The 27,325-nt window shown below is 41.7% G+C and overlaps 1 protein-coding gene across 1 annotated transcript in view; it reads left to right on the top strand.

Annotated features, from left to right (window-relative positions):
- Nucleotides 1-4,675: 4,675 nt before the first annotated feature.
- CAP2 (cyclase associated actin cytoskeleton regulatory protein 2) overlaps nt 4,676-27,325 on the top strand; it is a 149,793-nt gene continuing 127,143 nt past the window's right edge. Inside the window, exons 1-2 of the mRNA XM_036351357.1 lie at nt 4,676-4,936; nt 26,507-26,628. Of these exons, the coding sequence (XP_036207250.1) occupies nt 26,508-26,628 (121 nt within the window). The 5' untranslated portion in view covers nt 4,676-4,936; nt 26,507. The remainder of the gene's footprint in view (nt 4,937-26,506; nt 26,629-27,325) is intronic.

Here is a 27,325-nt window from a genome sequence, read left to right as displayed (position 1 = left end):
AGCTAGTGTTTACCTTCCCTCTATTTACAGTTGATCCACTCAACTGCCCTGTTCATCCCTTCCCCTCCCCCACATCATGTGTGGGTGGGCAGACCCATCAAAATAATGACTAAGGATCCTCAACTGGAAAAAAAAAAAAGGGCTGTGTGCTGCTACCTCCAATTTGTTTGCAAGTTCTAGAATTATGTATCAGAGAGCAAGAGGTAGCCAAAGGAAGCCAGGGTATGGAGAAGGTGGGCACTGGAGGAGCTGTTGCAGAGGTGAGGTGATGCAGCCAGGTCTGCCTACTTGTTGCTGCTCCATCAAGTGAAAGCTCAGTGTAACATATTAGGGAAAATCAGGCTACAGAGCATAGCCATCAAGGAGTTCTCTCTCTTATAGGCTCTGGGTCAGGACATATGAAAGTAAATAAGATAGAAATCCTTACTAGGGGCTTTGCATGGTTCACGTTTGGGTTATTTTAAACTTGTTTTCGGGGTCTTTGACTTCTCTGGCACGAGCTTCCAATGCTGCAATGGAGAGGAGAAGGATCAAGATGCAGGAGCTGAGCTACCCTGGTTCCTCCTTTGAGAAGAATGTAAAGACTTCATATGCCCAAAGCAATCAGTGACTCACTGCTACACCTGCCAAGGGAGTTTGTATTACAGAGATGAAGACACAACTTATACAACTTATCTTCGTCTACATTTCATAAACTCAAGATAGTATTACTCATCTGCCCCTTTTCTGCACTCTGCAACGCTATAAGCTTCTATCACTTCCTTTAGTCAGATTTATCCATTCCTGTTACATCAGCTCAACGGAAGCAGGATACCAGTTTTATTTTTAGGTATTCTTGGTGATGTATAGACATCATCCCCATTACAACTGTTCAGATATCTAGTCTTCTAGTATTTGTAATATTAACTAGTAGTTTTACATTCGTCCCCATTTGTTTTTATTTGTTCCTACAAAGTGTGGTGGTTAAGTGCATAAAGTCAATGTAGACTGTTGAATCCAAAATCCCGCTACAATGTTGCTTTGTGATCTTGAGCAAATGGCTAAACCACTCTATGCCCATTTCTTCATTTATGAAGTGCAGACGAGAACAGTGCCCACCTCGTAAGGCTGGTGAGTTAATACATATAAAATACTTAGAACAGAGCTCGGCATAGGTAAGTGCTCAGTAAGTCTTCGCTATGGCTATTAGCCTGCTTGCTCAGAGTCCTGCATTCTCAGCATCTACAATGTGTGAATCAACTGCTGGTAAAATTACCATGGGTAACTGTCCACTTGTCAGTCCTTGAAATAAAATACAAACTACCATGGTACACTGGGAACATGCTCTCAGGTCTTCTGCCTCCTGAGAAGGCATGTTTGTGAAGGCACGCCATCATTATCCTTTTCTCTCGCGGCCAGGAAAAGCTCCAAAAAAGAACTTGTGTTCACTGGGTGTTTTCTATTTGCCAGTAAAAGACATGCCAGTGTGGTGAAGGGGGCTAAGGTAAGACAGTGCAAGGGCAATAATCTGATCTCAGTTGTCCCAGCAGCCATGTGGGTGGAGCAGCTTCACAGAGACCTGGGGCCCAGCATTTAGGGCACCACTTGGAATCCAGAGACACACTCTCTCCGTGACTATGGAGCACTGCTTAAGAAAGAGGGTCTATTTGGGTTCATTGGTTTCCATCCAATGCACCCCTTTGGGAGAACTGTCCACCGAGCCAGTGCAGAGATGGTTAACCCCCTGCGTGTTGGACCCCAGGAGCAGAATCTGGAAGGTGATCCTGAAAGCCTAGATTCCCTCTGATACTTGTGTAAGCTTACGGGCTATGAATTTTGAAGCTCTGAGTCACGTACTTTCTGTCAAGATTCTAGCAAAGCCCCTCCACATGAAAGAGTTTAAAAGTTTTACGCTATATAATGAAAGGCAGAGGAATAGTAGAGCCATTCCAATGATGAGCCCCCTTTTCCAAGTGTCTACCATATCATTAGCTCTTGGTATAGCCCTGGCTGATTGCAATTGCAGGGGAATCCAGGGGAACAAAATCAATGGAGAGGCGGAGTTTCAGATGCAAGAGGAGGGGCCCAAGATGGAATAAGACAAGAACATTGTTGACTCTGACAAGGAAGGGAAATTAATTCAAATGAAATCTAAGGAGGGGATGGGAAGGGAGAAGAGGATTGGGAAGAGGAAGGGAGGGGAGGGGAGGGGAGTGGAGGGAGGGGAGGAGGTAGGGGAGGGAGGGGAAGAAGGGAGGGGAGGGGAGGGGAGGGGAGGGGAGGGGAGGGGAGGAGAGGAGAGGAGAGGAGAGGAGAGGAGAGGAGAGGAGAGGAGAGGAGAGGAGAGGAGAGGAGAGGAGAGGAGAGGAGAGGAGAGGAGAGGAGAGGAGAGGAGAGGAGAGGAGAGGAGAGGAAGGAGAAGTTTTGAGAAAAGTTGAATGCATAGATGTTAACATGGCATCAGTGGATCTTGTACAGCAGCTGAGATGATCTGCTAAGGAGAAATGCAGATTTGGATTGGAATCTCAAGGAGAATTGAAAGAATGAGAGGATTTTTTTTTTTTTGCCTCGTATCCCTTTCCAATCCCAGACAGAACCACCAAATTAACCATTGCCATCATGATTCTACTCCAAAACTGTCAATAGTTGCCCACTGCCTACCCCCTAGGGTTCAAACACCTCAGGCTCAGACTGAAGGCATCCACCATCTGGGATGTGTCCTTCCTTCCCAGACCTCCCACAACTGCTGGCTCCCACAACTCTCCATTCCAGCTAAACTCATTGACTGCCCTTCAGACATCCTTTGTCACCTCCCCTGTTTTTGTCCCAGCTGCTCCTTTCACCTTGTGTGTCCTTCCTTCACCATCCACTCTTACTGTTTTATTTCTGCTTGAAGGCTCAACTCTCATTTCCACTGGGATGCATTCTCTGATCCCCAACATTAGAAGCAACCTTGCTCTTTTCTGCACGTTCTCATAACTTTGCTCATACTTCTCTTAGGACACTCCTTTGCAGTCTTTCTTACACTGTGTTTACTTTTATACTCTCCTCATCTTCCTACTATACTATAAACCTAAGGGCAGGATTTTTGCATTACTCGCCTATATACTCCATAGTTCTCATACTCCAATGCAAAATATACTTAGTTAAAGGAAATGTTCTACTAATATTTGATGACGCTAATGCTAAGGGGGAAAACTCATATTAGACTGAATATTTGGAAGTTTCCTGTGAACCTGCACAAATTGGTCCTATGGACATCATTCTTTTTATATGGCTGGAACATTGTAGGACACGGCTATAGGGTTAAGCCTCGGACTGACCTGTTGGCAAAGCCACAAACAAGTCCCAGTTTAGAGGGCACAGCCCTCTTAGCATAAATAAGCTTGACCTTATGAAGCTCCCTAGATCTTATCTGGGAAGCTAATGGGCTGAGGGAGCTGCAGCAAGTGCTGCCAAAATAAGTGAAACTCATAAGAACATTGTAACTATGGTGACCACTACCTTGTTTACCTCTGGCTATAAAATAAAGGCTCAGCTTGCTGTCTGGGTCTCTCTCTGTGGCCTTAGCCAGGCACAGGAGATCCACCTAGACCCAGCTTATTCTTTGTCTGTCATTTCTTGATCCATTCGCCACCCTCACACAGGCTTTCGAACCCTTGGCTGAGCTGGCTTGGCACAGAACATAAATGTTCTAAATACATAATACATCGTTCATTCATTCACTTACTCATTCGTTCATTCTTTCATGCACTCATTATTCAGTATAAATGTATTGAGTACCTACCAAATGTGAAGCATGTGCCTAATACTGATGCATTGGTTTGGACATATGCAGAGGCACTCCTCATCACCACTGTTAGCCAAGAGCAATGTGTAATAGGAGTGACCTTCATTTAAGTTGTGTCCTGTGGTGTTAGAATGAGCCTTGTCATGCACAGAACCAAATCAGGTGCCATTTTAGCATCAACACAGAATATTGGCTTTTTAGACATTCATCTTTGTGTTTGTTTGGAAAATTTGCTTTAAAAAGTATCAATTATACCTCCCCCCTTTTCTCTCTTGCCTGTAATTATTTTCCTGGCATTTATTCAGCAAAGAGCTTCAAGTCCACTTCTGCAGATTGAAATAAACTGATGAAAATTGAAAAATCAATGTTTTCCTTCTAATGGTTTGGATGAAAAAGTAAAAAAGCTTCCAATTTTGAAATTTTAATCAATATATAATGGGACAATGGCCACAAATACACACTTAAAAAATAGATTGGTTTGGTGAGCATTTGTTTTTAAATAATCAGGTACATTTTTTTTCCGCTTTTAAAGATGCTGTATGTAAAGTACATTTTTAAATGTTGTTTCAAGATATGAGTGCACCTCAACTTGACGTCTACCTAAAGCCTTAGATGTCCGGCCCTCTCCTGTCAGGCTCTTTATCCATGTACCGGGTTGTGGGACACACAGGCCTGCCTGTGGCTTCCTAAGGACCCATCATTTATCTGCACAGGTCTTACTAGTATGAGGTCCACTCTAGCGGTGGCTTCTTCAGCCAGGGGCGTCCTGTATCTTTCCAGGCTCCTTTGCAATGCTGCCTGATGCGGTGACTTCATTGCTTTCCCAGCCTGGCGCTTGGCAGGCTGTCTCCCCTCCTCTCCTTCCCCATCTCCCTCTCTTTTCTCCCACGGCCCATCTGCCCCTCCTTCCCTCCACCCCCCTCTCCGCTCTGCTCCCCTTTATTTCCACTCCCCACCCGCGTGGCTTTGCGCTCCCTCTCTCTCCCCCTTGACTTGTCTGTATTTGGAGCTCCCGGAAGCCGCCGGCGGCTCTCCCCGGGAGCAGCGTGACCGACACCGACTCCCATTCAGGGGAGGAGGAGGGGAGGAGGGCTGACGGGAGGAGGTCGCGAGTGGCGGGTCACGGATTTGGCATCGCGGGGACAAGACCCCAGGACGCCCCAGCAGGTAATCCTGGAGCGCTGGGCGCGGCCTCGGCGGGGAGGGCCGCGGGTGCAGGTGCGGGGGGCGCCCGCGGCCGGCGCTCGGAAGTTGCGCTGAACGGGTGGGGTAAGAGGGGCCCGGACGCGAGGAAGAGAGGCGGTGTGGGCGCCGGTGGGGGCCGGACGCCGGGGACCCGGGGCGGGGACGCGGGCGGGAGCCGGGCCGGACGCTCCAGGCCCCTGCGCGGGGCGCGGGCGCGGGCGGGAGAGGCCGCCCCATCTGGGTCAGCGCCGCCGCGCACCCCGCCCCCGCCGCCGTCCTGCTCGGGGCGCCCGGGCCCTGGCCAGGCGGGTGCGGGCTGGCGGCGGGGCGGGCGGCGGGGGCGGCCTGGCGCGCCAGGCTCGTCAAACTTTGCGGGTGTCCGCGCGCCGGGCTCTGCGCCTCGCGGGGGTGCGGGTTAGGGAGGGTCGGGGGCTGTCGTTGGGCTGGATCTGACCGCAGCCATCTCGATCAGAAGGTGCGGGGGGGAAAGCGGACCCGGCTTCCCTGCGGAACCTGACCTGAGGCCAGGAGTCACCCTTAAATGCGAAGGCGACGGAGGCGTTGAGGGGCAGCTTGGAGAAGGCGCCTCACCGCTGGCTCGCGGACCACTTTGGGGAGAGGGTGGTTCTTGCTCGCAGTCGCGCTGTCATCACTTTTTGGGCTGAAATCACATATTCGGATGGCCTTTCCTTTAGTCTCATCATAAATAACAGGCTGCAAGTTTTAGCAATACTTGAATTGATGCATTCTTGACAATGAATAAATACAGGTGTCTGCATTAACGATATTGATTAGGTCCCAACGGCCCAAGCGGAAGGAGGTGAACACTTAGCAAAACGATCAAGAATCCGTGGGAAAGCAGAAGCTATGGGCCACACGCACCTTAGTTTTCCAGAGTTATTTGCAGAGCACTATTTCTTTATCGCGAATAACCACTGCTTTTCCTTTAAGGACCACGCTTTAGCATTCTCGGGTAAAATATCTAAGGCCACTTAATGTAAGATTACAACAGCCGAGTGATCTTTGGGGAAATTGTTCTTATGGTGACAAGAGTCTAATTAGACTGTAAGCCTCTTGAGGGCAAAGGTGGCTTTTGGCCGTTCTTATAGCACCAAACAGTATTTGACTCAGGGCACGTAATGCGCAGACATAAAAGTTTATTAAACTAATGAACTCAATTAAACTAATGAACTCAATCATGACTTCTTGAGTGTGGCTGAATCATGACTTCTGGAAATTGCATATTTTGCAAGGAAGGACCCCAAATCTAAAAATCCTGAATAAAATCAGAATCAATGTGTCATGTAAATATTTGTTAAAATAAAGATAAAAAGAAATTGACTATGAAGAATCATGAAGGTGGCCGTCAAGTTGGTCTTGGCTAGTGGGAAAAAGTTTTTGCTGCTCATTGTTGAGTGAGAAGTCAGTTTGTCAACAGAGTGTGAATGTTGGTAAGCTTTTTTAGTAGAGGACACTCAGTGGTAGACTTTGCTGGCCACGTGGTCTCTTTAGGATAATTACTCAACTGCGCCACAGTGGTTGAAAGCAGCCACAGGCAATACGGAAAGGAATGGTGTGGTTGCATTTTGTTTTATTATGGACACTGAAATTTGAAGTTCATATAATTTTCACCAGTAACGAAATAGTCTTCTTTTTCCCCCCGTGCATTTAAAAATGTAAAAATCATCCTTAGCTTGGGAGAGAAGGTGGGGGGGGGGGGGGACAAAAACAGGAGGGAAGGGAGAGTTTTGTTCTGTTGGTAGTAGTTTGCTACTCCCATGTGACAGAGTTTGGAGAGGAACCTTTTGAAAGGATTGATGAACCAGATTCTTCTAGTGCCTAAGAGGCATATATATCTAGGAGTTAAGTTAAATGTCTTCAACAGTAGCATTAACATCTTGGGAATTACAGTGTTTTGTCTTGAATATTACCTAATGGACATCTTTATGCATAAGGTTTCGTCTTTAATTCATTAATTATGTAATATTTCATACATAAAAATAATATTTTAAGTTTATGTAAGCTACAAACATTACATTCAGATGACCACCTGTGATCCCATCACTCAGCTTTAAAACTAGGACTTAAGAACTAATAACTGTAAAAAGATAACTCCCAAAATGGAAGAAAGTATTTTAAAATCATATTTCTGATAAGGAGTTTGTATCCAAAATAGAGAGAGAGCTCTTACAGCTCAATAATCAAATGATAAATAGCCCCAAATAAAAATGGTCAAAGGATCTGAATGGGCATTTCTCCAAAGAAATGACCAATAAGCACCTGAACAGATGCTCGGCATCCTTATTCATCAGCAAAGTGCCAATCAAAACCACAGTGAGATACCACTTCGCACCCATTCAGATGGCTACATTCAAGTCAGATAATGACAGTTGGTGAGGATGTGGAGGAATTGGAAGCCTTATACACTGCTGGTGGGAATATCAAATGGTACGACTGCTTTGGAAAGCAATTTGACAGTGCCTTAAAAGTTAAACAGAGTTACCATGTAATAAAGCAATTTCTTTCCAAGTATATATATATATCCAAAAGAAATGGAGGCATATGTCCACATAAATCCTATATTCAAATGTTTATAGCAGCATTATTCATAATAGCCAAAAGGTGGAAACAACCCAAATGTTCATCAGCTAATGAATGGATAAATAAAATGTGGTTATATCCATACAATGGGATATTATTTGCCCATAAAAAGGAATGGGGTGCTGATACATGCTACAATGTGTATGAACCTTGAAAACATTATCCTAAGTGAAGGTAGCTAGTCACAAAATACCACACATTGTATAATTCTGTTCATATGAAAATGTTGAGAGCAGGGAAATCTATAGAGACAAAAAGTCGACTAGTGGTTACTTAGGGCTGAGGGTTGGAGTTAGGGAGGGTGTTAGTTAAAGGGCACAGGGTTTCTTTTTGAGCTGATGAAAATGTTCTAAAATCAACCGTGGTGGTGGTTGTACATATCATTGAATTGTACACTTCAAATGGGTGAATTGTATCTCATGTGCGTTATCTCTCAATAAGACTAATAAAGAAAATAAACAGAAGGCTAGAAAAAAAGACTAGATTACCTATGCTGTTGCATCTTTCTTTGTGAGCTTCTCCTATGCCATTCCCATTCCTTCCCAACCCTGAATTTTGTGTTAATCATTCCTGTACTGTAAAACAGTTTTATGACATATGTATGTATTCCTAAACAATATGTTGTTTTGGTTTGCTTATTTTTGATTTATAAAAAGGGTATATATAATATTCTCACTTCTAAAATTTCAACATTATATTTTTAAGAATTATCCAAATTGTTGCATGTAGCTATATAGTATTCATTGTTAGATATTCCATAATTTATTTACCCATTCTCTTATTGATGGGCAGTTGGTTTGGGTCCCCTGTTTTGCTATTACAAAGAGTGTAATTTGAAAACTTTCTTTTCATGTCTTAGCACACTTGTGCAAGAATTCTTCCATGTGACTGTGAATGTGCCTTGTATTTTAATGACCCAAAAAAGGTTGATTCTTCCTCTGACTTATAGATAAATGCTATCTACCCTGCTTATTCACTCCCTCAAACCAAGATAAAGTAACTAGAGGTGAGAACCTGACTTCTCATCCTATTTAAATTCTAATTGTAATATCTATTTTCTCATGTCCTAAGAAGCATGGAAAAATACTAATCTAAAACTTTACAACAATTTCACAGCAGGACCACTTACCTCAATCACTTATGAGCATCTCCATCCTCTTACTGGTATATATCCCCTGGGTTTAGGATGGGACAGAGGACAACTTTATTATATCAAAGGAACATTACTTTAAGCAAGGTACATACTAGTAAGTGCTTACTAATCTTCACTAACATTTTCCTTGTATGGTATCCTGCTGGGTACTCCAATGTTCCAACACGATCAGTTTGGTTATTCTGGTAACAAGCCAGTTGAAAATCTGGAATTTTAGCCTTGGACACTTTGTAGGCCTACTGTGATTCAGGCTGTGAGCTTTTACAGTTTATTCGGGATATTTCCACTTAGGAAGTAGGGGAGCACCCTCAGGTCAGAACAAGCCATTGTAAGGGATTTTTTAAAGTTTATTTTCTATTGTGGTAAAATATACATAACATAAAATTTGCCATTTTAATCATTCTAAATTGTACAATTCAGTGGCAGTAAGTGCATTTTAAAAGTTGTGCAATAATCAGCATCATCTCCAGAACTTCTTCATCATCCCTAACTGAAACTCTGTCCCCATCTATAATAATAAAATGCTAATTAGACTGGATGTCCTTCCAGATGTCCTTCCAGACGTCCTTCTGGATGACCTTCTGGACAAAGCTGGGGCTGCGAGTGAAGCCCAGGTCCCGGGGGAAGGAAGGCCTACTCTTGCACAAATTTCATGTATTGGGCCTCTAGTTATATAATAAACCCCTATTCTCCCCTTCCCTCAGCCCCTGGCAACCACCATTCTACTTTCTGTCTCTATGAATTTGCCTGTTCTAGGTACCACGTATAAGTGAAATCATAGCACCAGCTAACAGAACTTAAGGGCCATTCTACAGTATAAAAGTCTGCTCTAAAATTATTCTTGTTTTGATAGAAAGGGATAATAAAGAGCCAGAGAATTCTGGGAGACTGCAAGTAGAAATGGAGTGGTATAGATGGCAGTATTGAAGAGGATGATGGTCCCTGGAGAAGCCAGATGCTGGAGACACCAAAGACAGACCTTGTTTTGTGTCTGTACTTGTACTCAGTTTCATGAGAAAATAACCTTTATTGCTTTGCATCAGTCCCCATCGAAATCCAGAGACACTCTGGGATCCCCTGATTATTTATTCATTCCGCCACACTGAGTGGCTGTTATATGTCCAGTGAGAAGCAAAAGGGATACAAAGATGAATATCAGTGAAGGGTCTGATCTGAGACAGAACAGAAGATGACCTAAGCTGTGAACATAGATCTCAAAGGATCTGCTTAGGTGGTCGTCATCATTAGGTCCAACCTTGTTTCTAGGAGGTTTTATTCTGAGGAGAATCACTGAATTCTAATGAGACAAATCAGTTATTTTACTCTAAGGTAACAAGAAGCAGCCACATTGGACCACACTAAGAACACTGGCCAATCGTATTTTTCAGAACCAGGTAAAATAAGCTTCACAGTGGTGAATGCTTATTTCAGTCTGATTGTAGTCTGACATGTAGTTGGAGGTGTTCATTTTATAGAATCTGAGTTTAGAAACCTCTGTATTGCCCAGAATGTGTAGGTAATAGACTAGTGTCATGTAAGGTTGGTCTTTCCACCTAATGAATACAGTCTGGTGCTTCTGCTCACCTCTCTCAAGTGGCAGGAAGCTGAGATATTTGGCCCATTAGTAGGTTGACGGAAGAGTTTATCTAATTCGTTGCTTGGCATTAGGCTAAACACTGTCTTTTTCCTGGCATCATCTTCTACCATGCTAGAATCTGTAGCAAGACATTTTCAGGGGTACAATGTAGGTTCGCATATATTTGGACAAAATTTTTAAAGCTTGAAGTTTTGTTTTTTCTTCATATCCACTTCTTCTTTTTCATTTCTTAGTACTCTCATGGTACCCTCTGGTTGTTCAAAGTTCCTTCTGTAGACAGCACCCCCTTCTTCCATCCTGCTTCCTAATGGCCTCTCCCTTCATAGGCCTCCTCTTCCCTCAGAATGGAAGGTGGACAATTATCTAAGTTCTTCAGTAATTGAAAACTTTAAGAAGAGGTTTGTTAATGCAAATGAGTCCAGGTAGTATGCAATGAGGGGTGGAATTCATTTTTAAAAAGTACATGTATATGAGAGGATATATAAAATAATATATATATTTTAGAGAGGAAGGGAGAGGGAGAGAGATAGAAACATCAATGATGAGAGAATCATTGATCGGCTGCCTCCTGAATGCGGGAGATGGAGCCCGCAACCCAGGTGCGTGCCCTAACTGGGAATCGTACTGTGACCTCCTGGTTCATAAGTCGATGCTCAACTACTGAGCCACACTGGCCAGGCTGGGACCAATTTTTGTGCTTCCTCCATTCTTCAAACTATGTACATTAACTACATGCAGAGACTTCCAAAGGTACATGTACAGTCACCTTTCTCTCATTTTATGTAAGAAAGGCCTATCTCAAACCTATCTTATTCGTCCATTTTACTAAAAGGTCTATCTCTAACCCATTTTATTAAATTGTATTGTCAAAGAATGTAAAAATCTAGGGAATGGGGAGGGCAAAAAAAGGGGGACATTTCAGAATATCAGTTTTGGAGATGAGAAAGTCAATAATTATATTTCCTGGACATTGCAAGTCATATGTTTTCTAAGTCTTTGATTTAAGAAACAACAACAATGAAGGTACTCTAATAAAACTGTAAACTAATGTTAAAGGAAAAATTTAAAAGCGGATGAAACATGATTCTCATACAAGTAATAAAATTAACATTTTAAAAATTTAAAAATAAGAGAGCCAGAAAAGTCTACAATCAAAGAGGACCATTGATAGGAATGCTGAAATGAATTTACTTAATAGATATAACACTGGCTTCTTCATAGTTTGAGAGGGAAGTCAATTGGACTTCCACATGATAAAATGTATTTGCATTCCCATAGAACATAATTACTGGCTCCACTAGAAGTTTTCTACAAGTTCACATCTCTGTGTACAGATTTGTGAATTGCTTAGGCAAAGACCATGAATGGCTGAGATAACCCAGATGGATGAATAGATAGGGTACTCACTAGATTTCAGTCTTCCCCAATTTTTCCTTCCACTGATGGTTAAAATAATTTTTGATATTTCATCACCATGTGATGTTTAGTATATAACTCAGAAGGAATTCAAAGAATTGAGTAATGTTTCTGTTACAAAATCTCATTCATTCTTATCTCCTTATTTATGTGAATAGTTTCCTAGCATTTTCATTGATAAAAACAAAAATTGAGTCAAATTGGTTTTCAATCTTTACTCATTCTAATAACATGAATATTCATCCCCTTATGCATGAAATAATTGAAAAATCAAAGTTCTCAAAAAGAGAGTGGTTTCCAATAAAATTTACTTTTTATTTACGTTTAGTAATTATGTGTCAACATTTGTCATATTTGTATTACTTTTATAATTTGCATTCAAATAATAGTTACAAAAATAACAACTAGAAGAATTTTTTTTGCCACTGGATTTAAATTAAGTGTATATACATATTTTGATGCAGAAAAAAGTATGATAGGGTATTGAATAAAAGACATTAAAGCATAACACACATAAAACTAGGATAAAATTCTATGGAGGAAGAAGAATGGAAATATAAGTTCAAGGAGAAAATGTTATTATGCAAAATTTATGACTTTCAAAGAGCAGCCTGTTTATGTATCCTTTTAAAATGAATGGTGATGAATTTCAATGGACATATTTCAGCTAGTGATAAAATAGTTTTACTTTTGCAGAATGCTGGAAGTTACATTCTTCACAACTATTTACATTTTGGTGAAAGTTTTTATATACCTATCTAAAAATACGCAAGAGAGTTTTACAAAGATCTTTTAAGTTATATACAAATTGGAAAATCTCTTGGTAACTCATCCTGCCTCTGTTTTCTGACCAAAAATCAAGGGTCTGTAATATGGTAAATGCCATCTGTAAGTTTAGTATTGGTAAATGAACCAATTTAATGACTGACATAGTTCTAATGACTCATTGTTCTGTTAGATTTAGGAAAGACATTTAGAAGTAAAGGTCTTGGTACTTGGGATACCACTTAAAAGGAGATGATGGCCCATCACATTTTATTTATTTATTTTTAGGCAGTTATATCTTCACTTTGCTCATCTTTCTTGTTCTTCCCTTTGGAGGCACTCACTTTAAGGTATTATGTGTGTATGCATGTATGTGTATAAGGACCAGATAGATAGCACTATCATTGGATCTGTAAATGGATAGCCTTCACCATGTTTGGGAAATTTGGGGCAAATATTTCTTCAAATATGTTTCCTGCCTAAATCTCTTTGTCTTCACCTGGGATTCCAATGACATTAATATTAAACCTTTTAATATTGTCCCACAGGCTTTTTAGGCTCTGTTCATTTTGTTGTTGTTGTTGTTGTTGTTGTTCAATCTTTTCTCCTCTCTGTTCTTTAAATTAGATAATATCTATATCATCAAGTTCACTGACACTTCCCTTTGACTTCTCTGTTCTGCCATTGAATTCATCCAGTGTATTTGTGTTTTTTATTGTTACTGTATTTTTTGGTTCTGTGTCTCTTATGAGAATTTTGATCTTTCCATTCATTTCAAGAGTGTTTACCTTTATCACCTGGAACATAGTTAAAATAGCTCCTATAAATCTGATAATTTCAACATAGTGTCATTGTGGAGTTGTTGATTGTTTTTTCTCTTGAGAAATGATGACATTTTCCCAGTCCCTTGCATGTCAGACATTTTGGGATGAATTCTTGACATTTTGAATATTATGTTCTGAGACTCTGAATCCTTTTAAAATGCTCAATGTTTTTGTCTTATCAGGCAGTTTATCCAGTTCTGGCTTGTATTCTATGGGCAATGGTTCCAACATTAGTTCATTTTTCAAAGCTTTTGCTGTGCTGTTTTGGGTCTCGTGGAAGCATAAGTTAGGGCTTAGACTGGGACTTGAACAGTGGCTTATATCATCGTTCAGTTCTCAAAGCCATTGGGTCTGCCCCACATCTGCACAGCCCAGGGGAGAAACCATGGCCTGCACTCCATGCATACAATCAGAGGATCCCCTTCTTCAGTTATCTCCTCTGGGATTCCTCCCACACTCTTCTCTTCCTTAAGAACCAATTTTTCCTGATCTTCTGCCAGAAATGTTTGGTTTCTCTTAAAGTTCTAGTTGCTCACGGCACTGCAGTATAGACTAGAGTCACCCTCAAGGCAAAGCCCTGAGAGAAAAATGAGAGAGAAAAAATAACAGGGATTCTCCCACACTCTTTGAACCACAAGGGTTCTTTCCCCTCAACCCCCCACCCCCGCTCTTTGGCAATAAGACTAGGTTTCTTTTGCAGAAATTTTTAGCTGCTTATGCCACACAATTCTGTGACTGTGGCTACTCAAAGAAGAAAAAAAATGGGAAAAACCTGCTCGTTTCCTCACATTCTTCAATTTACAGTGGCCTCCTTTCCAGGTCTTCTGGCCAAAAAGAGGAGGGTTCTCTGGAAGATTTTCTTGCCCGCACCTCCTGCACAGGTCCAACCTTTAGGCAGACTCTGGAGAGAAAAAGAAAAGCCCCAACACATAGCCCCAAATGGGCCCCGTTTTCAGGTTTGGTTGCTCTCCTCAACTCACTTGCTATTGTTTATCTTTCAGAGTCAGGGAGTTGCTTTTTGCATTTTGAATATAATTTAGAGACAGGCTACAGTAGGCTTATACCTTCAAGATGTCACTGGTAGTTTCCTCCCCCTTTTCCCCTCTGTTTTCCCTACACCCTGCCATTTTTTTCTTTTCATCTTGCCCTTTATCTGTTTCCCATTTCTTTTGGGCTGTCAGGTCTAAAGAGCAAAAAAGAAGAACCTCTAGTTCTTTGATGGCTCACAGCTCTATTTGAAAACTGATTTTGTCACTCCTAATAAATCAAAGTCAAGTCTGAAAGGAGACCCAGAGGCTGGAGACACATGAAGAAGAAAAGGGAGTTGGAGAGTGCCTGGGCCAAATCCATCACCTGGCTACTTTAAGTCAAAAGATCACAGTCACATTTGTTGAAAATATCCATGCACAAATCTGGCCCAGCACTTAAGAAGTGATCCTTACAGCTTTTCTTTTAAGAGAGTTGCTGAATCTATTATTCAATTGTATATAAATTTTACAGTGAGTGCCAGAATGTTGAGATTAGGAAGAATTTCAGCAAACCTTCTTACCTTCATTAGTCCAGAGAGAACATGGCAGTCTTAACACTGAAAGACAAGATTTGATGAAGTAAAATACTTCTAGTTATGCTAAGAGAAATAACTGACCATAAAAAAATGCTTTCCCCTTTATGCTTTCAGTCAATAGCATTTCTGTAGTTTCTTTGTTCTATGGCAGGAGTGGAGAATGTCCGTCCCGAGGGCCGTATAAGGCTCACGAAATCATTTAGCCTGGCCCTGGCAAGGCATTCGGGGTGAGTTAATTAAATGTTTGACCAAATATAGCAGGCTAATTTTTAAGTTGATAATTCTGTATGGCCCATGAATGATGCTATAAATATCCAAATGGCCCTTGGAAGGGAAAAGGTTCCCCACCCCTGTTCTGTGTCATGGTCTCGGATGAGTGGTGTGTGAAATGTTAGGGTTGTTGTGTTTGGGAATAGGAGAGGTGGTAATACACTCTATAATAGTTCACAGGTTGAGCACTCGGGACAGATCATGATGATGAGTGCTGTGGAGCATTCACAGATAAATTACAGCACTTAGGCATCACTTATAGTTCACAGTCTCCTTTAATCTTCCATAGAGTCCCGGGGCAGTTATTATTATTAGGTAGGTAATACTTATAATTCCATTCCAGAAGTCCCCTGGACTTTAGGTTCCTATTTGCAGCTGCCAGCTATCCTCTCAGTATCACCATAGGCACTTGAAACTCACAGGTCCAAAACTGCTTCTCTTCATTACCCACCTCCATTCCCTATCCCTGTTTTGATCGACACCACCCTACCACAGAGCAAGACATCTAAGAAATCCCACCTCCTGCATTTCCCTCCTGATCCCATTTAATCCTTTCTCAGACTTTACCTATTTTATACATCTCTCAGATCTTCAGTCCGCTGTCATCACGGCAGTAATTCCCCAGGTCCCTTTCCAGCTTTATCAACCACTCTTTCTAACTCTCCATCAAGCTCTTCTTTCTCCTGCTTTCTTAGAAAGCTCCTGGCACATAGTCAATGCTCAATAAATATTTTCTGGCTGTACTGTCTCTATGTCTTTGCACAAACTGGCCATAAGCTCAGGAACACCTCTACTTACCTTTCCTCTGAACAACACCTCCTCATCCTTTGAGATTTAGTTTAGTTCCTATTCAAACTTTAGTAGCCTCCTACTTCCCAGGGCTCAGTTGAGTACCTCATTTCTTGGCCCTTCCCACGTGCTCCCATATTACACTCTTCCATTACAGGGCTTCTCAAAGTGAGGGGCCTCATATTGTACTTATTAAAAATGCAGGTTCCTAGCAATACCCAGGACCACTGAATTGTATAGCTGAGTGTGGGGCTTAGGAATCTGCATTTAAGGCCCAACCCTTCCCAGTGATTCTGATGCACAGGGGAGAGAGGAACAGTGAGAACTGCCACTCTTTTCTGTCCCCTATCTTGACCCCTACAACTAGTTCCAGGAGAGAGGACTGTGGCCTCTCAGAGCAGTCTCTGGCTAAGTTACCATCAATCACTTTGCTCGGAGAAGAGAGCATCAAGTTATCAGAGATAATAGGTTTTAAACTGTACCTTTATAAAGAGGAACAGTACTTATTTTTTATTTGATTTTAAATGCTTTATTGAGCTAAAATTTTGCATATCATGCTATTCACCCATTTTACATGCACAGTTCAGTAATTTTTAGTACATATACAGCACTGTGCAACTGCCACCGCAATTCTAATTTAAATCATTTCCATGACTTCAAATAGAAACTTTGTGTCCATTTAAAGTCACTCTCCTTTCCTGTTTCCAGCCCTAGGCAACCCCTAATCTATTTTTTGTCTCTACAGATCTGCTTTTCCTAGATATTCATATAAATGGAATTGTAGAACACATGGTCTTCTATCTCTGCCTCTTTTATGTAGCATAGTGTTTTGGCAGTTCATCCATGTTGTATCATGATCACTACTTCATTCCTCTTTATTGGCAAGTAATATTCCAGTGAATGAATATACCACATTTCTTTTATCCATTCATCTATCAATGGAAATTTAAGTTGTTTCCTTTTTTGGCCATTATGAATGATGTTGCTAGGGATATTTGTAGACAAGTTATTATGTGTGTGTACATGTTTTTGTATCTCTTGAGTAGATACCTATGGGTGGGATGACTGGTCATATACCAAATATATGCTTAACTTTTTAAGAAACTTCCAAACTGTTTTCCACAGCAGCTGCATTCCCACCAGCAATATAGGAAGGTCCCAATTTCTCTTGAGCTTCACCAGCACTTGTTATTATAAGTCTTTTTAGTCATCCTATTGGGTATGAAGTGATATTGTGTGGTTTGATTTGTATTTCACTTTCTCTAATGACTATTAATATTGAATGTCTTTATAGGTACTATTGGGAAAATGTCTATACAATATTTTTCCCATTTTTAAATTGGAGTGTTGGTCTTATTATTGAGTTTAAGAGTTCTTTGTATATTCTGGATACAAGGAGAACGGTGTACTTTTTGGAGGGACAAAAGGTCCATGAAAGCCCTGCCCAGGCCGCAGTAACCTGGCCAGCGGCATCTCCATGGCTCTTCTTTTCCCAGTGCCTGGTGGGGCCCTTGGGGAACTCCTAGAGCACCTCTTTGACCTCTTCCTCCTCAGTGGCCTAACAAGAGCAGAGGGGCAGCATGAGGACACAGGAATAGAAAGAGCTTCCCCAACAACATTGGAGCCTAGAAAGGGTCATGGCAGGGTTTGGGGAGGGAGCTACTTTTCCATGGAGGGCCCTTACTTCACGCTTAGCTAAAGGAGTTCCCACTTCAGGATAGAGGAGTGGAATAGGGGTCTGTCCTGCTTCCACTCAGCCTTCACAGCCTATGACTTTATGGCTGTGTCCTTACCCAGTCCCACCACTCCAAGTCAAGGCACAGAGCAAGCCTTCAAGATATACTAAGATTCCTCCAGGGTCTCAGTTCTCACTGGGCTCTTTCCAGCTGAAATTACCCAGTTCCCTGCAGCCTGGTGTCCTAGAGTGCTGGCCTGTCCCCAACAGCCCAACTGTCCTCTCCTCAAGGAGATCATGGTGCCTTGAAGACATACTCTGAGTCTCATCCACCTGTGTAGCCCCAGCAACCAGCACAGAACACAGCTCACACATATGCATATGAATGAAGAAGGAAAGAGTTTGTGTTTTGGAAGTGAGGGGCATTATGCAGGCAATTAAGGGGCAGGTCTCAAATTAAGATTCTCTGATGCCAAAAAATGCTTTTGCACTACCTCAGGTTGTAAACCCTAGCCTCTTATCTTCATAAATTCCAACCTTGAAGAGAAATGTTTATGATATGAGAATGATCAGGGGTGGTTCTGAGGAGTGGTGCCACCAGAGTACAGAGGGCAAATGAATGGGGAGGTGATTTCTATATGTGGTTGCTTATTTTACCTTCAGGTGACAGGAAGTTAATACCTGGAGGCAAGTTACCTCTGATTTGTGGGACGCTGAATGACTCCTCAGAGAAGTTGAGGTTTGGAAAGTGGGTGCAGCAGTGCCAGGAAGGACCTTGAAGCAGTGGAAACAGCAGAACTACAGCATAGAGGAGAGATGCGGGGGACAAGTATGAGGCGGCGGGGGGGGCGGGGGGGTCATCTCTATGACTGGATCTCAGGAGTCTGACAAGGTACAGAGAGCTGGAGTGAGGTCCTTTTGAAAATCAACTGAAGATTTGCTTCTTTTCTCTGTAGTGAGACATTAAGCAAATGGCCAATCAGGATTTCATATATGTTCTCTCCAGTTTTGTGAAAAATTTTAAGTGTTCTTTTCCTGTATAACTCCCTAATCTCTTATATTCTGATTACACTATTTCAACACTCAACCACTCTTGGAACTTTTTTGCAATATAAAGACAACAGTGCCTTTTTTTCTTTTCTGTTTGGTAAGAAGCTGGCTCCAGAAATGCTCTGTGGGAGAGTAAGCAAAAGACATGAAGGCAGGCACCTCGGCAACGTGAATGCGTCTCCTAGTAAAATAATTCTTTGGCTTGACCAAGCAGGGTCTGCTTCCAGCCCCTCCCACTACCGCTGGGCAGGAGTATTTTAATCAGTCCTGATTTTCTAGATATGAGCATTGTGCTTAGCAGGTCGTGGAGACTAACTGAATGAATGAAGCAAGCATAATCAGTGAGATAGTCACTGAATGAGTGAATGAATGAATATCATTGTTTTTCTATATATACTATTATTCCAGTTAGTAAGACTGAATCACAAGATCTTCCAGAAAAAAAAAATATAATTAATATAGTCATGATAAAGAGAATTTAACAATCCAGGACAGTCTAGTTTGATGGTAGTTTAACAACATTTTTTAAATTTGGTGGAATTATCGAGAAAGTAGCCTATTGCGACTTTATTGTTCGCAGAGAGCTCACCCATAAGCAATCTGCCCAGCCTCACCATGAAACAAGGTTTGGAAGTCTTCAATTTCCTAGTCACTTCAAGTCTATTTTCTAGTTAATCTTCGTCTTATGATCTTTGAAATCCACTGGACCCTTACGGAATCAGAAGCTCTGAAGAGCAGGAGAAATGGATCGTGAAGAGCACAAAGTTAGGCACAGAGACAACAGAAGAGAAACTCTCACCACAATTATTTCTGCACCTTTGGCCTCTTAAGGAGAGCTGTAAACTAGCAACCCGGACACCCAGAAGACCCAGCCCTTTTATTAACAGGAAAGAGTTACCAAAGTAGCTTTCTGCTCTACTTGTCTTAAGAACTTGCTCTGAAGAATTTACAAAACAAACAAACAAACAAAAAACCCTTTGGACAATGTAGTTATAAAATTTTTGAAACCTAAAAAAAAAGGAGGAATCATGGAAAAGCCTACGGTTTACATTAGAGAGAGCAAATGTGCCCTTTTAAATCAAGGCAGGAAGCCATTGTGGTTTGGTTTTGTTTGTTTGTTTGTTTGTTTGTTTGTTTGTTTGTTTGTTTTAAAGATTTTTAATTGATTTTCAGAGAGAGGAAGGGAGAGGGAATGAGAGAGAGAGAAACACCAATCGGCTGCCTCCCCCAGCCAGGGATCACTACTGCAACCTGGGAACTGAACTGGCAACTCCTGGGTGCATAGGACAATGCCCAACCAACTGAGACACACCAGCCAGGGAATCACTGTGGTTTTAAGTGGGAAAACTAATATACTATCTTCTTTTACATGGACATTTCTCCCATGAAAAGTTGGCTTTCTGCCTGATCTGAGATTATGCCAGGATGTGGGCAGGCGAGGGAAAGGCAGTGAGGGGTAGCCAATTAATTAGTCAATCAGAAAGTATTTATAGAATTCTCCATGTACATGGCAGCATGCAGACTCGGTGGGAGATACAAGGAGAATCAGCCCATGAAAAGCTCGGACTAATCTCCTTGGGAGGCAAGGTGTGCATGTGCTGGCAGAAAAGACAGCATGAGGTGGTATTTTAATTGGGCAGTATGTCTTCCAGGCACCAGAAGGCTATACAGACAAACACGCTGTTACTCTGGGCTTATCACCATTTATTCTGGGCCATGGGGTGTCAATTTTCAAAGTGACTATGAAAGCTGCTTTTTATAACTGCTTAGACCAAGTAGGTAGGGCCTTTGTAGACCCTGAGCATAAAATGGTTTGGGTGCAATATATGAGGGATGAAGGAGTGTTATTTTCCAAAAATGATTCCACAGAGATTATGCTTGTGTCCTTCGCAGGGGACAATTTAAAAGCAAAAGAATCATCATAAAAATGTTTAGGGGGAAATATATGACTAAAAAAGTACTAATTACATAGCCAAATTTTCATTTCATAGTAACCATTACACATAAGTTTTGGGAAAACCTCTTTTAGAGAAATTAAATGTTGAAAATAATAATGATAATAAATAATAATATGATAATAATGGCCTCAACTTTTCAGCTGCTCATTTTCCTTGGCCAGATCTTGCTGAATATTGCAAATCCCCAAAGACTTGATGTAGCGGTATGTAGATCTAACTACTCCCATGGAAAGAAAAATGAGATGGGATGTCTTCATAGCAGGAGCTAGCAAGTTTATCACTGACCATGTGCCGTTCTTTGTATGTCTTCATATGCATACTTCCATCAACTCTATGTATAGGTAGTAACTAAAACAAAGCAAAATTAAGCTGTTTTCCCAGAGTCTCCCAGCTAGTGATTCCAAAGGCTCTATACCACCCTAGTTAAAAATGGGCAAAACAATTGAGGTCTTATAAAATGTTTGAAAGTGTGGGGAACTCTGGTTTTCTGGAAACTGCCATGAGAAGGATAGAAATGTGTGCACGCTCTCTCCCTCAGTGCTTTAAGCTTAATCATGGTACTGTTGGTATAACATTGGCCATTGAACAGTGTTAGGAACCAAATTCTTGTACTTTGAGGATGGGATCTATAAAATGACCAATGAAGCAAAAAAAAATTTTTTTGTTATGATAGCTATCTTTTATCCTACAATAATGTTTCTAGTACAGCTTATTATTCCAAGATACATTATTATTCTCAGAGATGCCTTTGAGAATACTTACTGGCTATATTCTTGTTGAAGTATATGAAATATTTGTAAATGTATGAAATTGGTATGAGAGATGTTTGAATTGTTTAAATATTTAGAATGCTAACTTCTTTATTTGAAAAAAAAACACTCAAAACTTTGGTTTATAAACTCACCCAGAGACATACAATGTGCAATACCCATTCTCCTACCTTTTCTACACCTTTTGAAAATTATTTATAAGGAGAATATTTGATCAACAACAAAGTATCTATACTAATAAAAGCCTAGGTGGTCCTCGCGCCCTCGCTTGCGATGTCATCACAAGGTAGCCACCACAAGATGGCCATGTGCACAGCAGAGGTGGGGCCCAGCAACTGCTCCATGTGGTGAGGCCTGGGGGTCCCACGGCTCTGTGCAGCACGGAAGAGGTCAGTCCTGGTGTCTCTACCGCCTTGTGCGAAGGAGGCGGGTCCTGGCGGAGGAGGCAGATCGCGGCAGGGGAGGGCAGTTTTGGGCAATCAGGCCAGCAAGGGAGGGCAGCTGTGGGCAATTTGGCCAGCAGAGGAGAACATTGGGGGTGATCAGGCCAGCAGGGGAGCAGTTAGGCATTAATCAGGCTGGCAGGGGAGCGGTTAGGGGGCGATCAGGCTGGCAGGTGGAAGTGGTTAGGGGCAATCAGGCAGGCAAGCAGGTGAGTGGTTAGGAGCCAGTAGTCCCGGATTGTGAGAGGGATGTCCAACTGCCGGTTGAGGCCCATTCCTGTGGAATCAGGCCTCAACCGGCAGTCGGACATCCCCCAAGAGGTCCCAGATTGGAGCTGGTGCAGGCTGGGCTGAGGGACACCCCCCACCCGTGCATGAATTTTGTGCACCGGGCCTCTAGTGTTATCATAAAAGTTCTAAACACTGGGGACAATGAGAAGGATTCCAAAAACTTCTTCCAGAGAGGAAAACACAGGAATATCCCAAGGATGAAGAATCAGAATGGCTTGGACTTCTCCACAGTAACCTAGGGAACTAGAAGACATGGAGCAATGCCTTTAAAATTCTGAGGAAAATTTTCAGCCTGAAATTCTATACTCAGCCTAATCACCAATCAAGTGTGAGAGCAAAATAAAGATATTCTCAGGCATGCAAAATCTCAAAAAAATTGGCCTTTCATGTACCTTTTTTCAAAAGACAATGCTCTTTCCAATTAAGGAAATACACCAAGAAAGAGGAGGATATAGAGTCCAGAAAACAGGTGATAGCACATAAGGAGTGGGGGAGAGAAATCCCTAGGATGGTTTCTCTGTTCACCTTCAGTGACGGTGAAGGCAGGTCCCAGGTTACAGATGTGCAGCAGGCCTACGGAATAACCATGCAGTTGGAGTAATTCTTCAGAAGAGATAACTCTGAGAAGAAAGAACTAAGAATTCCAGATGTGGTTGGCCCCATTGAAAGTGGACTTACACAACTGGGGGAAGATTTTGGAGATGATTAATTTTTTAATTATGTAGACAACTGAGAAGCTGAAAGAAAACAAGCTATGCAAAAAGTGAAAATCATGACATAGCTGTGAATAGCCATAACTGTATTAACACTGATTATTGGTCACAGAAAAATTGAGATATAACATTATTGGGAGAATGGGATAAAAGGAAATGTGCATGTATGTGCCGGTGGGGATGGGACAAGAGAACAGTAAACGCTTTTGTTTTTGGTGGGAACTCAGTGGATGATGTCTGAAAGTGAAGAAAGCAAATGAGACATAGAACTATAAGCATATTATTTAGAAATAAGGAGGCAATTACAGTACTAAAGTAAACAGCTAAAAGAATTGCAAATGGTTGACTCTCAAATCAAAGAATGGAAGGAGGTAGTCAGGGGACTGTTCTGTTTTATCATAAGCCTTGAAGAACTGTTAACTCTACATCTGCTCATGTTTGGCTTTGATAAAAATAAAAATTAAACTATAAAAAATGAAGGGTGAAGGAGAAATTTAAATAAGAAAAAAAGGACAAGCAAGGAGAAGTTATACTTCTCATTATAGAGAAACTCCAAAGAGAATACTCAAAAAAATAATGCAAAACAAAGCATTAAGATTAACCTCAAGTATCATTTCCTAAAACATTAAAAAGAGAAAGTTGTGAAGTTCTGTGTTCCTCCACCTTTTTCTTTTCGCTCACCCTCACACTCTGGTCAAACATTGGTGTTTATCCTCTATAAGCTAAGGTTGGCTAGTACTTGAGTAGAAAATCTGAGCAGCAGCATCTAACCGTGTCTCTTGATTCTCCAGCTGTACATCTGGCTTCTCTTGGTGTCTCATCCCATTCCCAAAACATCTTACATCCACCATCTTGCCATTTTCCCTTCTTCGCTGGCTTCCTGATCCACATCATTTGTCCACTGACCCTGGCTCATTCCATACCTGGATCTAGCTGTCTGCATTTGCTCCCCTATCCATTTCCTCAATCTAATTCTTAATTCCTGGCTCCCACCTCCTCGTCAAAACTTGGCTAAATCCATTTTGAAAAACCAAGGCGAATGGAATTGCCTGGGAAGAATTTGGAGAATCTGCAGCTCTGTTCTTTCTTCATTCTTGAGAGCCAGGCTAGCAGCTGAGGGTGCATGTGGGGAGAAGTGTGTGTGTGTGTGTGTGTGTGTGTGTGTGTGTGTGTGTGTGTCTTAGAGAAGAAGACACAGCTATCTTGGACCCTGGGAATACTAACGTATGTTTTTTTATATCTTGGTGTATTCTTTCTTTTATTTATTCTTCCATTTCTTCTAGAAACTGTTCTAAAATTTTAAACCCAGAGGCATTTTTCTAGCTTCCTTGCATGAAGTTGCATATTAACCTCGTATGAGGCTGTGGCAAGACTTCAGTTCATGGTGATTTCACATGAAGTGACATCTGATTCACTTTTAGACTGCATTCCACACCAGTCTTCCCAGCCCTGCAGTTTATGGGCTAATTCCTATTGTCTTTCAACATATGAAGCACTAGATAATGTGTGATTTGGGTCTTGTCTGGGAAGCTGATTAAGCCACAGTCTGGGGCAGCAATCCTACGTGTGAAATGTAACAGGCCTTCCTCTAACAGCTCTGGGGTGACTGGAGGTACTTGGTGCTTTTCTGTTGGGGGACAATGAGCTCACTAGGAAAGCAAACACATTCTTTTCTAGTGTGGGCTTGGTCTATGGTGGTAACATTTGGCAAGTTGAGTAACAGGGAACAGATAACTGAACAGATGGGCAACTATTAAAAGATTAGAGGGGCTTTTATCATTTCTCAAATGGCCTTCACCCACCTACCTACAGGATACCCAGTTCCTTCACAAGCTTACGTAATGGATTTAATTTTCTTCTTCCTTTTTTTTTTTTTTTTTTTTATTGCTTAAAGTATTACAAAGGGTATTACATATGTGTCCATTTTATCCCCCCGCCCTAGACAGTCCCCTAGCCTCCCCTATCCCCCAATGTCTTATGTCCACTGGTTATGCTTATATGCATGCATACAAGTCCTTTAGTTGATCTCTTACCCCCCTACCTCCTGCCCCCCAACCCTCCCCGGCCTTCCTGCTGCAGTTTGACAATCTTTTTTTTTTTTTTTTTTTTTCACTTGCAATGGAAGCAAAAACTCTGACATTAAGAGGAAGAGAATAGATGAGAAACTTCTAATTTTGAGTGCCCTTGGGATTAGATGCTGATTTCAGCCATGCAGAGAACACTGCCCCATATTTTGAAAGAGTGGCTACTGGCAATTTTAGAGGAGATGACTTTCCAAATCAGACAGTGAGCCTTCCCCATCTGCGTCTGATGACCATCTGACATTTGGATGCAGAATTGCCGAACTATCCATGTGCTTTGATAAATATAACTTTGTTTTTAAAATAAGGCAATGGCAAGTCATTACATTTAAGCTCAAAACTAAGGGACTAGAAAATACAAAAGAGAAGTGCCTTCCTGGCAGAAAGAGAAAATAGTTACACATCTTAGAGCAATAAAATTTACCCACATTCTGGGCAGTGTTGTCTGAGATGCAGGAGCGTGTCATCATCTGTGGCTCAGAATGATGCTTGGAAAGTTCCTAACAGTGAGAAGTGCAGACACTGAGATGAGGCCTGTTTTACTCTCTCTGAGGCAGCAGCCTGATTTTGCCAAGACCATAGGTTGGTACAGTCAGAGTTATGGTACCTATTAGCGAGATCTCAGGAAATCTGGCCAAACGAGCTTGGGTTCCATTCCTCAGAGGCTGCCTTAATAACATACATTCCGGGTCAGTGACTCTAAGGGACTTACCTTGTGTATACTCAGTGTGGCTATCTAACATCTGTTTGGAAGCAGAAAGGATGGATTGGTACCCAGCCTCACTTTTACCCCCAATTCCTTAGCCAACCTCAGAGCCAGCTTATTCCTGCCAGGAGTGTTGGGTAACTCAAGATCGCTGTCTCCAAAGCTACCGCACCTAAAACTGAATTTTGTCTAAAAACAACCAACATCAAAGGGAAATAATATTTTAAATTAAAATACCCACCATTCAAAATAGTTGCAATTTAAAATAATTTAACAGCAGACCCCTGAAACACACTAATAGCAGGTAGAAGACAATTCACTCTGGAGGCAGTGGCCTCTGTTGGCTCCTCAATGATGCACAGTTTCACAAACTCACATTTCTCCTGGGCTGTGCTGTTTGGCTTAAGGCAACTACGTAAACAAGGCGTTAGTGTCCCCTGCAGAATTATGCTTTAACAGAAAGAATTATTGGAAATGGTTAAAGTCTCCTCCCCCCATTAGCAATAAGAGTTGACAGTATTAATTGTGAATATATATTCTTGGGCTTTTAAGTAAGTGGTGGACATAGATTGTATCATAGCTCAAAGACCCACCCAAGGAAACACTTGATAATGCTGTCAAGAGAGTGAATGTTTGTGTATTGCATATGGGGCTTGTGAAAGTCACTGAATTGAATAAACTCAATAAAATTTGGGGGAGGGGGGTGTTCTAAGTTTCATGTTCTTTTGCTTTTCACATATTTCCCCGACATGTAGAAATACTCTCTCGGTAATTAAAGCCCTTCCCAGCAAATTTTATTTTCCTTCTTGCCACTGCTAAGTGTGATGGTGTCAGCTTGCTAATCCTGCCTGAGCTCACATGAACTCCATTTGTTCCTGTCTTCTAGAATGGAGGCGATGCAGGGATTGGTGGAGAGACTGGAACAGGCAGTCGGCCGACTGGAGTTGCTGTCTGCGGTGTCACACCGGCCTCCTGGGAACTGTGGGGAAATTAACGGTGTCAACGGAGGTAGGGCCACAAACCGTTGTCATTACCCATCTCTACATGGGTCACTTCATTTTGTCCCCATCATTTAGTTCTCAAGAAATATTTCTAGCCCTAACCGGTTTGGCTCAGTAGATAGAGCGTTGGCCTGCGGACTGAAGGGTCCCAGGTTCGATTCCGGTCAAGCATGTACCTTGGTTGCAGGCACATCCCCAGTAGTGGGTGTGCAGGAGGCAGCTGATCAATGTTTCTTTCTCATCGATGTTTCTAACTCTCTATCCCTCTCCCTTCCTCTCTGTAAAAAAATCAATAAAATATATTTTAAAAAAGAAAGAAATATTTCTATCTACTTTCTTCAACTTCCCTACTCCTTCCTTTATATGTGACCATGACATTCACCAGATGCAAGCAATCCATGAAAAATAGAAAGGGAAAAAAAGTTTCAACACACACTCCACAAAAATTACCAGTACCTCCGCCTGTTAAGAGCATAATCCATGTGCCAAGTATCATTATTCTTTCGTTTTAGTGTTTATGCTGCTCTTCCACGCTCAGTGACTAAATATATTATCTAAGTGATTATCAAAAAGAAACTAATGTCCTCAGTTGGAATGTAAACTGGAAGGAATTATTATTCTGTAGATTTTAATTTTCAAAAGAACAAGTCATTAAATTTAAGAACGGCAGTTTTAAAGGAATGAACCTGATGTGAATCCGAATG

This window comes from Myotis myotis, unplaced genomic scaffold (genome assembly GCF_014108235.1).
Source record: "Myotis myotis isolate mMyoMyo1 unplaced genomic scaffold, mMyoMyo1.p scaffold_m19_p_2, whole genome shotgun sequence".
Lineage (NCBI taxonomy): Eukaryota > Metazoa > Chordata > Mammalia > Chiroptera > Vespertilionidae > Myotis > Myotis myotis.
The sequence above is the reverse complement of the archived record's forward strand: the minus strand, read 5'-3'. Positions and strand labels throughout refer to the sequence as shown.